Source organism: Notamacropus eugenii, chromosome 1 (genome assembly GCF_028372415.1).
Source record: "Notamacropus eugenii isolate mMacEug1 chromosome 1, mMacEug1.pri_v2, whole genome shotgun sequence".
In the NCBI taxonomy this organism is placed as follows: domain Eukaryota; kingdom Metazoa; phylum Chordata; class Mammalia; order Diprotodontia; family Macropodidae; genus Notamacropus; species Notamacropus eugenii.
Genome location: NC_092872.1, coordinates 218,480,498 through 218,496,912, shown reverse-complemented (window position 1 = coordinate 218,496,912; position 16,415 = coordinate 218,480,498). Strand labels below are relative to the sequence as shown.

General features: G+C 38.6%; 1 protein-coding gene across 4 annotated transcripts in view; it reads right to left on the bottom strand.

The window, feature by feature from the left end:
• Positions 1 to 3,448: 3,448 nt before the first annotated feature.
• Positions 3,449 to 16,415, bottom strand: part of TMEM273 (transmembrane protein 273) — a 53,763-nt gene continuing 40,796 nt past the window's right edge. For 3 of the 4 annotated variants that reach the window (XM_072627481.1, XM_072627484.1, XM_072627490.1), the window contains one exon: positions 3,449 to 5,570. In XM_072627481.1, the coding sequence (XP_072483582.1) occupies positions 5,546 to 5,570 (25 nt within the window). In that variant the 3' untranslated portion in view covers positions 3,449 to 5,545. Of the gene's footprint in view, positions 5,571 to 8,672; positions 9,746 to 16,415 lie in introns of all 4 variants that reach the window. The other variant, XR_011971395.1, reaches the window with a different exon arrangement.

Here is a 16,415-nt window from a genome sequence, read left to right as displayed (position 1 = left end):
CCTCTTTTTAAAGCTGTTATTTTCCTCGGCATCTTTTTGGTTCTCCTTTAGTAAGCTGTTAACTCGTTTTTCAAGCTCTTCTGTTGTCTGAGTCCAATTTAAGTTCCCTTTGGAGGACCTGGAGGTAGGGGCCTTGACTTCCTCTGACAGTATGCCTTGTTCTTCCTCATCTGAAAGGATGGGGGGAGACACCTGTTCACCAAGAAAGTAACCCTCTCTGGTCTTATTTTTTTCCCCTTTTTTGGGCATTTTCCCAGCCAGTTACTTGACTTCTGAGTTTTCTGTCCACAACCACCTAGCCTCCAGTTCCTCCAAGCCAGCACTGGGGGCTGAGATTCTGATGAGCTGCTCCAATCCCTCAGGGGCTTTAGGTGGGGGCAGGATCACTATTCAGTGTGAAATTAAGATCAGTTGCTCAGGCTGGGGCAGGGCTGCCACACAGGACTCAGTTCCTACAGGGGCTTTACCATGAGGCCTTCAACAATGGATGCGGGCTGCTGTCTGTCTTGGGAGCCCTTGTCTGCTGCTGCCTCAACTGCTGCCACCTGAGGAGGCCCAAGTTATGGGGACACCCTGCTCCCTTTTTGGCCAGTCAAAAAACCCTCTCCCTGATCTTTAGCGCCTGGGGATTGAGGGATCTGCACTGCTGCTGGAGATTCTGTCCCTGAAGCCTGCTCAGTTCTGCTCCTCCCAGTGCCATGTGGCCAAGGCTGGGCTGGACTGTGCTTTGCATCCAGTGCAATAGACCTTTCCCACCAGTCTTTCAGGTCACTCTGGGCTAGAAATCTCCTCCGCTCCATTGTTCTGTGGCTTCTGCTGCTCTAGGATTTGTTGAGAGTTCTTCTTTATAGATATTTTACGTGCTGTGGGGTAAGAACTAGTGTATGTGCATCTTTCTACTCTGACATCTTGGCTTTGTCCCCAGAAATCAAGACTTTTAAGAGAGGAAATGATATGCTCAAAGTTACAGAAGTTGTTAAGTTGTTTTCAGTCACGACCAACTCTTGGTGACCTCTTTTGAGATTTTCTTGGCAAAGATTCTGAAGTGGTTTGCCATTTCCTTCTCCAGCTCATTTTACAGGTGAGGAAACTGAGGCAAACAGGGTTAAGGGACTTGCCCAAGGTCACACAGCTAGTAAGTGTCTGAGGCCAGATTTGAACTTGGGCAGGTGAGTTCTCCTGACTCCAAGGCCTACACTATTATCCACTGTGCCACCTAATTGCCCCTAGTAAATGTCAGAGCCAAGGTTTGAAATTAAGTCCTTTGACTCCAAACCCACCGCTCATTCTACCACATCAAACTATAAATTGTAATAACTAACACTATCATGATCATTGGCACAACTGATATGCTGAACCTGGAGTCAAGAATACTTGCATTCAAATCCAGATTCGTATACTTTACCAGCTGTGTGACCCTGGGCAAGTCAACTAAGTTCTGATTGATTCAGTTTTCTTATCTGTAAAATGGGGATAATAATAGCACCTACTTCTCAGGGTTATTGTGAGGATCACATGAGATAATAATTGTATGTTACACTGTAAGTGCCACATAAATGTTAGCTGTCATCATCATTTTTTAGGCCAGAACTGATTTAATTGGTAAAGGAAGTGGAAGAAACATCCTCCACCAATACAGATGGTATCTGATCTGCAGCTTATAGTCTGAAAGTTGCTTAGAGCCCTGAGGTTACCTGAGCTGCCCAGGGTCACACAGTCAGCATGTTCTAGAAGCAGAGCTTAAGCCCAGGGCAGTCTCCTATCCTCAATTACATGCTGTCTCTTTATTATTACAATGGAGGGTGAGCCTCTACAACTTAGATGAGACAGCCATAGATGACTCAGAATTGTACAATTGTACAAATTGTTGTTACAGTCGTAATAATGTAAACCAAAGAACAAAGTTCTGAGCATAATCAATTTATTAAAGTGTGAATTTACCAATAAGTAGGATCTAAGCTTCTTGAGTAAAGCTAAGCCCTCAAATGAAGGGAACAGATTTCTTTATAGTTTTGGGGGGTATAAAACAAAGAATAAGGATTTTGTGGGGGCCGTGTTATGATTGGTTAAATGAGCTAAACATGAATCAATATGATTGGTTACAAAGCTGAGGAATGAGGGATGATATTATTGGTTGGAAACTAGGAATGAGAGGCTAGCAACAACCTCTGCTTCCCCTCACCTCCACTAAGAAATGTTTGCTTTCTGAGTCCACCTGCAAGGTTAGGGATAGTGGAACAGACTCCCTGGTGTCCACCTACATCCCTCAAGGACAACAGATTGTATTGAACCAAGAATATAATAGTGAAATAATAGCAGGAGAACTGAACTTCCAGCCTTAACTTGTTACAGGTCAGCTAAGTTTCTGAACTAAGTTCAAAGACAAGGAGCCATGACTTAGGCAGTTATAGAACAAAGTCAATTCATTGTAAATAGAGTCAATTAAAAAAAGACAATCATTCGGATCCTTTCAGTGTAATGAAGTCGTTAAGTTTCCAACAACCCTGAAGTGGTGTGTCAATAAGCTCCTTAATCAATCTAAAGATATTAAAGGGTCTTGGCCTTTGGTGAAGGCCAGTGACCAAAGAAATAGTTTGTGATTGGTTAATAGAATCGGCCATGCTCTGTGGTCCTATACACTAAATATCTTTGTGTGATATTAAGTTTCTATATATCTGAATTTTTCAGTTCTTCTACCAGACTTCTGAAGTCCTTCTTTGTGTCAAGCAAGAGAGACAGTGTCTTTCAAGCTTAAAATTGCACTAAGACTTTTGGGACACTTTGCATTTAATTTAAAAATAAACCATTCAGTAGGCGAGGAGTTCAGATTCTAGGCTTGGAGGTAGTTATGAAGGAAACTCTTTTACCCATATCAGAGGTACTGAAGAAGAGGCATGGCAGATGGAATCACTGGTCGCACAGCCAGAAAGTCCTGAGTTCATGTCCAAGCCTCTGATATATCGCAGCTGTGTAACTCCAGTCAATTCACCATCTCCAGGAAATTCTTTAAGACTATAGACAGCAGATTAAATACCAAATATGTATTGGCAGAAAGTTCCCTATTTAGTTTTCTGAACTAACAAAATCACAAATTTAGTTCAAAAAAATTTTTATGCAGTCCGCCTTCACTGATTTAGCTCCACTTGAGAACTGTGGCATCTTGTAAAACATCATTCTTCTATCTCAACTCCAAAAGAAAAACAACATAAGAGGGAAAAGCCCTTTGCCCTTTCCCACTAAGAACAAAGTCATTGGATAAATGTAGTTTGGGGAATTTTGCTCTTGTCCTATGCTAAAACTAAGCTACCTGACAGTTTCTGATGCATATCGATTTTTTAAAAATCCATTTTCTAAAAATAAGTAAACATGTGACCTCCTTCATGAGTGTATGTCTCTTGCTCACAAACCAGAGATCTTAATTAAAATGCTGCTAAAGGAAACAAATCAATTAACAGATATATTACAAGATGGTTTATTCTATCTTACACAGAGAAAATTACATATAAGTATCACATTACCGCTTTAGGTGATGAGTTAACAAAGGCTGCTGCCGAACTACATCTTTATCAAGTCAGATAAAATCCCAGAGAATTATTATCATACAACACTTTGCCTCGAAATACAGGTCATCTTCCATCCTTTAAAAGAAGAACTTAGGCTCAGCCAGTCAGGAACACCCCATGGAGGAAAGTTGCATCTGTGTCAATATCTCCAGATTTCTCCGGCTAGTACAGCAGCTGTTGCTTTTGCAATAGATTTGGAGGTTGTTCTGAAAACATCAAGGTTAATGAAATGGGAAGAGAAAAGAAATCCTAGCGTGAGACATTTTATGGTGAGAAGACCATGGGCAAATAGCCAATAACCTTCGATTTGGACTCTCGCTCCATATCCCACACCTGAAATAAGTCCATGAATGTTGCTGTGTGGTCTTCTGCCATTTTTAATAGAAGGTTGAAAAGATTCTCACGATATACTCATCCTGTCATTGCCATGTCACAGGGTGGTGGAAAGAATATTGGATTTGGAGTCTATGGACCTGGTTCCGAGTCCTGGCCCTATCACTGGACTAGGTTGCCCCTAAGGTTCATTCTATTTATCTACAATTCTACGATCCTACAGTACCATCATGGGCAAGTCATTTCTCCTCTCTTGGGCCCACTTTTGTAGTCTGTACAATGGACTAATTAGACTAATTGGTTTATTATATCCTCTTCAACTCTAATTCTGGGATACTACATTCCCCTTCCATTTATTTGCCCAGTACTTTTTGGGTAAAAGTTTACCCTTCTTCTAAGGCCACCTATCTCTCTTTTTTTTCTTAGAATAACGGTCAAACCTTTAGGTTCAATACCAACTACTTTCCATTCTGTCTTGGGCTCCATGTTCTCCAGGGTTAGGAACTCTGAGTGTGCCTGAAATACAGACATAATATCCAGGTATCCAGGAGACTGGATCAAAGCTGGAATTAGGAGTATTTGAGGCAAGAACAAGTTCCACAAACTATGCCTTGGATAAATTGAGTGAATCAAGGCTTCAGATAAATGGGAGAAAGTAGAGAGATGGAGACTCTGGAATCAAGGTTACTACTAGCAGATGCATTAGAGAGTAGACAGAAAAGAAACTTACCCCACCCTTTCCTCTCCTACTTCTGATAGTTAAGATAATAATCTTACTAGTTTAGGTGCTAAACTCTGTTATTTCAATAATGCTGAAGGTCACTGCAGTGCCCTCTAAATAGATTTCCCCGAGGCAAAGCCCCATGCATCTCACCTTAGTTATATCTCTGGTATTTTGTGACAAGTGGCATTGGAAGTGGCCAGTGATGCTGTACAGTAAAAAGAGCAGTAACTCTGAATTCAATGAACCTGGATTTAAATACATCTCTGTGAGAACTTAGGTAAATCCATTAACTTCTCTGGGTCTCAGTTTTCTTATTTGCAAATTGAGGGGGTTAGACTACATGGCCTCAGAAGTCCCCTGCAATTCTAGGTCAATAATCCTGTGGTCCTTTGAAATATATATACAGTGTCCAGAAGGCTGCATCAATGAGAAGGGTGGTTGATCAGGCAGATGAGGATGCCATTAGTTAGACCACAGTGTTGATAAGGCCAAACTTGCAGCTTTGATACTTGAGTGAGTTGGTTGATTTTTTGTGTTCTATAGCAATAAACTATAGTCCCACGATCCATTTTGCAAGTGTAAGCTGTTAGTTATAAAAGGAACTGCGAAATATGTGCACAGGTTGGTGCAAATCCATCCCCATTAATAACAGAACAACCCAACCTTTCACCCTACTAACAGTGGGCCATCATGCTCATCTAGGAAGGAAAGTACTTCCTCTGTATTATTTTTTTTTGTAAAGAGCAAATGCACTCAGGAATCTCTTCCTCTACTCATTTGTCTCCATCAGTAAAAATGTTGTCTTTGATTCCTGGTGAACTAACAGCCTTGAATGTTAAACTTCTGTTGACTCACAGGCACCCATGGGAACGGTAGTAGCGTGTCTTGTCCATGCCGATCACCAACATCAGAAAACAGCTGCCAGTTAGAGTTCAATTACTTGAGCTTCTCTGGAAAAAAAGAGAAGTATTTAAGGAACGTTTGCTTCATAATTCTTTGGCTGGGGGGATAAGGTGAGGAGAGTGGGAGGGACACATCTGTAATGTGCATAGGATAAAATTCTGCAGCTGAAAACCCAATGGAAGAGTTTGTTTGATGGGACTCCTGGAAGTAGGCAAGAGTGAAAGAGATCCGGGTACAGTCTCTAGGAGCATTTGATGATAAATCTGAAGGTGGTAGGTTCTGTTCAGGCCAAACTCCCACTGATTTCAATGGGTACTTCAGGCAGTTCAAGGATGCATGTCACAACAGCAGCATGCATACTGAATAAGCCTCATTGTCCATTATTACCAAGGGATTTTCACTCTCAATAAGCCCGTAGACAGTAAAGAACAGGCATGGAAAGGCAATCAACAAGCAAGATAATGGCCAGTCAATGCTCCTTGGCATGGCTGGCACCTTCTTGTGGGGTGGATTTTTAATTTATCAAATGCTTGTTAAGCTTCTGTTGACTCCTGTGACTGACAAAGGAGATAAAGGCAAGTGAAGAAGGATAACTCAGTCTTTGCCTTCAAGTGGCTCATAATCTGATTTGTATGGAAAGCAGTGTTGGTCATCTTCAAGTGAAATGACTTTTTGAGCCCCTTGAGGGCAGGGACTGTCTTTGGCCTCCTTTTGTATATCCAACACGTAGTATAGTGCCTGGCACTATACATAGGCACTTAGTAAATGTTCATGGATTGATTAGAAGGTTAAGACACTGAACTACAGACATTCTGATGCCTCTATCCGCTAGTGCCCTCCCTCTCCATCTTGTATCCAGCTACTCAGGGGTTATTCTGTTTATATTTTGTCTGTATATACTTATGTATGTATTTTTTTATCTCCTCTCCTGAAATGCATATGCCTTGAGAGTAGAGATTATTTCATTCTTTGTATTTGTATTCTCAGTGCCTAATGCAGCGTCTGGTACATAGTAAGCACTTGATAAATGCTTGTTGATTGACTGAATTGGACTTGTATAAATAACCCCAGGATTTAGGCTTTAAAAAAACTTGCATATTTATCATCCCCCTAGGGCTCCTTTAATCATCATGGACCGATGAGAAGTGGTCAGAAGGGATCAGTGCATGCTCTGAAGTGAAAAGGGGGGAGGGCCCTTTTTTCCCCTAAGTAATAACTGTAATATCCACCTTAGGACTCCTCTTTAAGGCATGAACAGTATTAAAAATAAATATATGGAAGCTTGGTGGGCCTGTTTTAGGATATATGTGATAGAGGGGTTCTTCTCTCCTGCATTTGTCAATGCCCTCTGATTATTTGCAGTGAAGATGAGCTTGACACAGGTGGGGAGATAGTGGAGGATAGAAAGTCCTGGTGTGTTATGGTCCATGGAGTCATGAAGAGTTGGACACAACTGAATGACTGAACCACAACAAAATCTGATCATTTCTTTTTGACTCTGATGACTGAAAGGTCCCTATGAGGATGCTACATAAGGCTTTTTTGAAGATTAATTAATCCAATAATTTTTTCAGCTTGCCATATTATTTTGCCTCTCTATATTTGGACTATCTACTGAGTGAAAAGAGGAGAAAACAATCAAACAATGAATATGTATATGTGTATAATGTATATGTACATATACATATATTATATATACATGTGTATGTATGTATGTGTGTATGTATGTATATAAAATAATACAAAGGTTATTTGACTAATGGTAGTCACTGAATTGATTGGTTGCTTGAGATGTTGAGATACGGTAACCAGCCCCAAATGAAGTCTACCTGGTAAAAGTTGAATTCATCAGCTATGTTATTACACAAAGTCTGTTTTTGCCCAGACTAACCATAAATGCTAAATTTATTTGGGATTTTGGCATGTATTATTCAGAAAATTGTCTCTAATTGTTAGTATAGACCCAGTTTTTTGTTGTTGTTGAGTCATTTCAGTCATGTCTGACTCTTCGTGACCTCTTGGGGTTTTCTTGGCAGAGGTACTAGAGTGGTTCACAATTTCCTTCTCCAGATCATTTTACAAATGAGGAACTGAGGTAAATAGAGTTAAGTGACTTGTCCAGGGTCACACAGATAGTAAATGTCTAAGGCTAGATTTGAACTCCTGAAGAGTAGTCTTCCTAGTAGTCTAGGCTGAGCACTCAACCCACTGCACTACCTAACTGCCAAAGTATCTCCTGTAGGGAGGATCAAAAACCTCATAAAATAATCCAGGAAGCTTTTGACTCCTTATTCTAGCAACATCTTAGACCAGCAAAATGGCCAGAATTGTTAGGAATTTACATGGAGGCTCTGAAGGTAGCTCATGAAGGCATGCTGTGGCTGAAACCGTTATTTATCCTTGGGGTGACACTTGCCTCCTTCAATAAATCACTGCTTTATCTTAAATGACATCATTAAGACTCACCTGTCAGAGGAGTTCAAGTTGAATTTGAAAAGGAGAAGAAATAAGATTTGGAATTTGACCATTCATTGAGTAATGCATTAAGTATAGGAAATGCATTAAGAGTTTGGCCAACCTACAAAATTCCATTGCTTGCTCCTGGCTTTTTCTGATGAACTTTGTTTCTTATTGATCTTTCACTCAACTTGACTCCATCTAGTGTCAGTTACTGGAACCTTGAATTACGCTTCCTTTCCCCTCAAGATCATTTTCATCTTATGTAGCCAGGCATTAGTAGTTTTGAAAGGGAACTTTGTAGCTTTAAGCATTCTTCCACTCATTCAAACATTCAACAAATATTTATTGTATTAAGGGAATTAATTTCCTATGTGCAAAGTAATTGGTACTATGAAAAGGTTAAAAAAAACTACCACTATTTTTTAAAGAGTATTTTAACCTGATCATTTTAGAATCTTTAGATGTTTTTTCTTAGGTACCATGTAACATAGCTCAGATGTGTCCACGAAAAAACTCTCCTAAGATTAATATAGCCCGTTGTCCAAATTTAAAACAATATCCCTATTTTTGCTTAGTCCAGTGCTATCAATGCATTTTATTATTGATAATGATATTCATAACAGCTTGTTTTGTATGGTATATTAAATTTTGTAAAGCATTTTACATATATTATCTTGTTTGATACTCACATTAATCCTATGAAGTAGCTGTTATTAGTGTCATCCCCATTTCATGGAATTATTAAGATTCAGAAAAGTTAAGGAACTTGTCCGTGGTCACACAACTAGTAAAGGTCTGAGAGAAGAGTCAAAAATCTGGTCTGCCTGACTCTTATGTTCAGAATGTTAGCCACTATTCTATCCACTTTTCAGCTGAGAAAACTGCAACGCATTTTAAAAAGCTTTTTTTTCCAAGAAAATGCTTGGCCCAGGAATATCACTAATAACACGCTTTTCTTTTTATTCTAAATCAGGGCTTTTTAATCTGAGAGTCTATGAAACTTTCTTTTTTTAAGTATATGTTGATGACTATAATATGTAAATTTATGTTTATAAATTATAAATATAATTTATACTCATAAATTATAACAATTATAAAATATGTAAATTACATATATATATAATTAGTTTCCTTTTAAATTCTAGATTTTTTTTCTATTTTGCATATAAAAACATCATTCTGAGAAAAGGCCACTAGCCTTCACCAGATCACCAAAGGGATCCATCACACACACACACAGTTAAGAACTCTTAAAAATGAAAATAAATAGAACAACTAAAAAAGGAATTATTCTAAAATTTTTCTAAAACATGCATTCAGTCAAAGAACCATGTGTTCCGTTTTTCTCTGTTGGTGATGATTTGTTTCTTAACAGTTACAATTGGAATATTATCCCCTTCCCTTTTTCTCTCTTCTCTTCCCCAACTCTTCCAACAACCACCCACATAGACTTTCTTTTATTTTTCCTCTTGATTTCTATATCCTGGCAACCTGATAATTTTTTTTAAAAAAATGCGGGAAAACTAGTGGACTTGACTTCTTTGCTTCTTAAATAGTCTAAATGTGACTCATTGGGTTAGATAACAATGAACTGACTTCACCCTAGGAAGACCAGAGGAGATAGCAGAGGAAGCCAAGATAGTGCCTTATCAGATACTAGAAAAGACAGGAACGAATCCAAGTTGATACTCAGACGTTTTAGCTGCAAAAGAAATCTCTCTCTGGAGTCTGCTGTTCTGGCTTTCCAGCTGCCAAGCTTCTCCTGAAAGGAGAGAGCCATCAATTAGGACAAACACTAAGGGACAGGACAGATTCTTTTCTTGTTAGGTCAACTTCACTTGAAATAAGTGGATGTCAGGCTAGGGCTCAAAAATTTCTTTCTTAATCAGAGACTGAATGGTAATCATTTTTGTTGCAATGGCATTTCAACTGTCCTTTTAAAAACATTCATCATGGAAAGATAAACATTTCTGATAAGCTATCAGAAGATGAAATGGATGGAACTAAAGAAGAGACCGTGAGCGAGGACTGGCATGTTATAGGGAACTGAGCATAGGATGTGGAGTCAGAGGTCCTGGGGACAAAGAAGAATAAAGCTCTAGACCCAGAGTCAAAAATGTTTAAATTTAAATCTAGCTTCAGACCCTTACTGGTTTTGCGACCTGGGCAAGTCACTCTTTTCTTTTGTCATCAGCCACTCTGGTTTCAACTCCATGGGATATTTGGCTTCTGTCAGGGTAAGCTGACCATCTGAAATGTCATCACCATGAAGTTTTTGATACTCAGTAACTTCTCAGCTCCCTCAGGTACCTCTCCCCCTGGACTGGAGGGCTGAAAAGAAGGCCAATAATCTCTTCCCAAAGCCTTCCTTTATAGAGAACTCAGAACTCTCCAAAAGACTCTCCATGTTTCATCAGCACTTCTGCTTGGTTTCAGCTGGAAGGAACATCATGAGCTTCACTGGCTATCCCCCTGGTGGCCTCCTCATTACATTGTAAGCTCCTGAGGGCAGGGATTATCTGGTTTCTTTTTCTTACGTGTATCCTCAGCACTTAGCACAGTACACTGGAGCTCACAGATTGGACACCTACCACAAAGTGAATGTAAATACTAAATAGTAACTATTGCTCTTCTACCCAGGAACCCTGAGAGTCTTCCCCTCCCAGTCTCATATTTTAATTTTTTTCTTTATTAAATGGGGCCATCTCATAAGTAACTACTTAAACAGACCTAGGGGCAGTTAGGTGGTGTAGTGGATAGAGCACCAGTGCAGGAGTCAGGAGGATCTGAGCTCAAATCTCACCTCAGACACTTGACATTCACTAGCTGTGTGACCCTGGGCAAGTCACTTAACCCCAGTTGTCTCATCCTAGGTCATCTCTAGCCATCCTGATGAATATCTGGTCACTGGATTCAGCTGGCTCTGGAGGAGAAGTGATGCTGGTGACTCTGCACAGCCCTCCCTCACTCAAAACAAAGTCAAGTGCAAGTCATGTCATCATCTTGATGTTAGGGTCCTCTTCAAGAATGAAGGACAAACACAACTGTGGCACACAGTAGTGACTTCATAGATGTTTATTGAATTGAATTGAACTTGACTGGTGTGTCTGAATTTCTTCATCTGTAAAACGGGGATTATAAGAACTCCTATCTCTCAGGCTTGATATGAGGATAAAATGAGAAAACAATTGCCAAGCGTTTTGCTAAACCTTGAAGCATTGTAAGTATGTTTATAGATAATTATACATTTATAAAAATTATAAATGAATAAATACCATAAATTTATTGTTAATCACCACTAATACTAGTACTTCTACTACTAATAATAACAATATAACTTCTCTGGGTTACAGTATTCTCAACTATAAAATGATCTCAAAGTTTTTCTGACTCTAAAACTATGGTCATCAGTTTGCCTATAGTTTGCTTTGGTAATACCTTAAACTCACATAATTTTTTGTACTGGTTTTAGGATACGCTTTCTCTAGTATATATTCTTCACCACAATGAAGTCTGTTTTCTGTATTTGCCTAGGATATTCTTAGTCCCCTTGGATGTCAGAGTTAGAAACGATCTGAGACATCACGCTATTCAGCTTATACCTGAAAAGGAATCACCTTCCCAACATTTCTCCAAAGTACCTATCTACCTCTATTTGAAGGTCTTCATTGATATAAAACCCAATGCATCCCAAAGCAACCTATTCCCACTTTGGACAGTTTGAATAATTTGCAAATTTCTTTTTATTTACATTACACCAAAAATGTCTCTTTGTTTGTGTTCCCATTTCTACCCTCTGATGTTAAGCAGAGCAAGCTTAGCCTTTATTTTTTGACTGTTTCTCTGTCTCCACCCTTTTCTCTTTCACACACAAAATTTTCTGGAAAATCTCCTCATCTGATTCTTGAGCAAGATCAACCAGTAACTTACATAGCTATAAATGAAGACCTAGAAGACAATCTGGAGACCTTCTAATTGGACAAAAATCTACCAGGCAACATCCTTTAAAAGAAAAAGAAAAATATAGAATTTGTAGGTTGACCACTACAAGGTAGCAAGGACCTCCAACAAGTTCAGGGGCAAATGGTCTTTTATGTAGATGGATTTATCCATCTTGTACATCTTGAAATAACCCTGCCTACTGGCTTCCTTTAAGTCTCTAGACTTTAAGAAATCTCATCTTCTAGAAGTCTTTCCCAACTCTTTTTAATTCTAGTGCCTTCCCTCTATTAATTATTTCCTATGTATCTTATATATTTTGTTTGTACATATTTCTATATCTCTGCTGTCTCCTCCATTCGATTTTGAGCATCTTGAAGTCTGAGACTGTCTTTCCTCTCTTTTTGTATCCCCAGTGCTTAGCACAGTGCCTGGCATATTATTGTTAGTCATTTCTTAGTCATGTCCAACTCTTTGTGACCCCTTTTGGGGTTTTCTTGGCAAAGATTAGGGAGTGGCTTGCCATTTCCTTCTCCTGTTCATTTTACAGAAGAGAAAACTAAGGCAAAAAAGGTTAAGTGCCTTGCCCTGGGTCACACAAGTATTAAGTATCTGTGGCTGGATTTGAACTCATGAAGATGAATCTTCCTGATTCCAGGTCTAGTGCTCTATCCACTGTGGTATATAGGTGCTCCACCTGGCACACAGTAGATGGTTAATAAATATTTATTACTTGAAAATAATAGATGCAACACTTTGACCTCCACTTTCTCTTACCATATTTTGCTTTTGGAGTAGCCACTCAGTTTCTATAAAATATCTTGTTTATGATATTGTCATAGCTCATTTTTTAGTTCTTCTGGCAAAAATCAAACTAAGGACAGTTAGTACTATTAGTTGCGGGGTGGGAGAGTAGGGTGGTTACAGGGATGGGGAAGGTTGAGATCTATGATTTCATCAGAGTACTTTATAGTCTTTGAGACTGAACTGAGGTCATTGCTGAAAAGATTCCTATCATTATGATAAACCTTTGCCTATTACCCTTTAAGGTTTCAATACCACCATTAGCTTCCATTTTCAAGATAAAGAAACTGCGGGTCAATTCAATCCAATAAACATTTATAGACTTAAGGCTCAGAAAGCCTTGATTGCTCACCCTATTTACTTTTGTACTTACATTCCCCAGCACTTAGGACACTACGGTAGTTCATGGAAAGTTTTTCATGAATATTTTTTCATTCACTCATGTATCTCCTCCACAATATTAAAGGATCTTGATTTTCTAACTCCTAGTTCAGGGATATTTATTGTGTCCATTCTTTAAAAATGTAAATAGTTCCAAGAGTTCTGAAAAGCAATTATTATTCTGGAATAATATCTGCGGAGAATTTTTTTTTATAAAAGTGAACCCAAAATGTTGGGAGAGGAATTTGGTCTGTGCCATTATGAAAAGTGCTCAGTATAGGAAGCTATATCTTTGTCTTGGCAAGCTAGTTTTCAATAATAAAATTTTAAAAAATGGAAGTACTATTTGTTTTTAGCATGTTTATTGCTAAATAAACTGTAGAATAGAAAAAAATACCAGAACAATCTGGCTGTCTTTATGTATTGAAGTCTTAGTCTTTAGTGAGAGAGAGGGAAAGGTCAAGTCTGGAAATTTTAATCAATGCTAAATTTCAATATCTGATCATCTTATCTACTACCCAATTTCATTTTCTGATTCATTTTATCAGAAAGTGAGCCTGGGGACCATGATTTAAACAGACAAGAATACGAACTCAGAAATCACTAGCTGTGTGACCTTGGGAAAGTCATTTTCACTCAGTCTCCATTTGCTGTCAAATGACAGGATGGGATGAGATGATGCCTCTCTCCTCTAACATTTCGTGAGTTCATTTAGTAAAATGTTACCTCTCTGTACTCAAAAGCTCAAAGCTTACTATTTTGACTAGCTCAAACCAAGGTAACATTTTAAATTGTTATCAGATACTTTTATAGCTTGTCAACAAGAAATTTTAATCAGCATTTCAGTGACTGATATCATATGCAAATATGTATCGTTGCACTATTATCTATTGTTACTATCAATTAATATTTATATAATGCCCAATGAAGTAAATTCTTAATAAATATTTGTTGAATGAAATAAAAAAGAAAGATAATTTCAATACGGATAAACCTCTGAATGAGATAATTATCAGCAAATGGGCACCTACTCATTTCTAATTCTCCCAATGGAGAGAATCATAAGGTAGTGACATAGTGAAAAAATCAAGATATTGGCATGGTGTGTTAAGATTTGCAAAATAGTGTACATACATTATTTCATTTGGGAAGGAGCTTAGCTTTAGAACTAGGATGAACCTGAGAGGTCTTCTAACTCAACCTTATCATTTTACAAATGAGGAAAATGAATCGCAGTGAATCATGAGTCCCACAGAAAATGAGTCCCATTGACCAGAATCATATAGATTATAATTGACAGAGTGGAATTTGAACCCAAGCTTTCTGATCCCCTAGCTAGGCCTTTTTTCATTGTAACATGCACACCATTGCCTCCCCTTACTGTGACCATCTCAAATTTCATCCCACAAAAGGTACCAGCTCAGAATCAAACAGATCTGGTGAATCACTATCTAATTAGTAAATTATTCATCATCCTTGAGGGTGAAGTATTTCAATGTATTCTTTCTCCCTGGAGAAATGGCCTCCCCAATCTTCCTCTCCTTTCCTGATGCTTTTCTTTTATCTTGCCCCTAACACAAGTGCCCATCCTTCTCCCCTGGATACCTAGTGGCATCTCATACCTCCTACTCACTGCTAAGCTTAATATATAATAGAGGCAACCCTGGTGTCAGTCAGTCAATGAACATTTATTGAAGACCTACTATGTGTCAGGTAATTCTAAGGTACGAAAAAAGCTAAAATATAGTCCTTGCTCTCAACGAACTCATAGTGTAATGGGGGAGACAATATGCAAAGAGTTAAGTACAAACAGGATACATACAGGGTAAATTGAGGTAATTTCAGAGAGAAGGAGCTGAGATTAAGAAGAACTAGGGAAGACTTCTTGTAAAAGGTGTGATGCCTAGGAATGAGGTGGGGGTTTTTGCATTTCTGATCCCTGTGACAACTCACTAACCCCTCAAAGCTTCAGTTTCTCATCTATAAAATGTCAGCAACAACATTTGCCCTGCTTGTGGAAGGAATGTTGTATACTTTATATGAGCCAATATATACAAAGCTACTTTGAACCACTGAAGTGCTATTTGAATGTAAAATATAACTAAAGCTTTGGTGCACAAGAGATTTAAGTATGATCCCTCCAGGAGGTATTTGTATTTTAAGAGAGAACTCTAATGCCCAAAGTCAAGTCAACAAGATTTTATTAACAACCTGGTATGTGCCAGGCACTGTGCTTGCTGTACACTGAGTCTACTATACTGAGTATACAAAGAATGGCCAAAAAAAAAAAAAAACAACTCAACAATTCCTACTCTCAAAAAAGCTCTAAGGGTGTAATGAAGGCAGAAGGGTGAATGGGTGGAGCAAAAGAGAGTATACGCAGAACCTCTAAAATCATACAGGGACATCCTGGAGACAGCTAGAGACTTAGGAACCTATTGTTAATTTTCGGTGTGAGCATTTATACCTGAGAAGTCAGCAAATGCTACAATCAGAGATTGATTTATTGCTTTGCTAATTGTCTAGACTTAAGAAGGTGATGGAGAAAAAAGTAATACAGAGTCAACTGAAAAGTGTGTATTTCATGCATTTCCCCCAGCCCAGGAAAGCCAATTGTTTAACATTTACTAGCACACTCTTGCATGTAGGTGACTATCTACTTCTCTGTGAGTCACAGAGGCAGCTCTGGGTGGGGATGAGGCATTTCCCTTCTCTGGGTGTTCTGTTTTAAAATTAGCATGTATTTTCAATGAATTAGGTCCCAAGCTAGAATTGTTCCACTTTCCCAACTATTCCAATTCACTGGGGGGTAAGTAGAGGAGGGAAGGTAAATATTCTGCCAGATCCTTTTGAGAAATTCAGACAGGGATTGAACCGATTGGTCATGAAATATTGTAGCAATGAGGATTGTTTGAAGGCGTATTGATGAGACCAGAAATGGTCATAGTTGTACTGGTTACTTACGTCTCTCTAGACCAATGTTTGTAAAGTACTTTAGACTCATTATCTCATCTGAAGTTGGAAAGTTTGTGAAAATTCCCTGAGGAGGGAGATTATGTCTGATTTCATCTTTGCATCATTAGTGCCCAACTCAGAGTCTTGTGCATGACACATACTTAAAAAATGTTGGTTGTTGAATTGAACTGACAATGAGTCACATTATAACCTCTCTTCTGATGTACTTGAGCAGGAAAGAAATAAAAGAGAAGATAGGGAGTGTTGTTTATATTGCTGATGAGATGATGGCAAGATGAGGTTCATCCTAACATACTCTGAACATGGAAAGCCAAAGAATATGGTATGAAAAT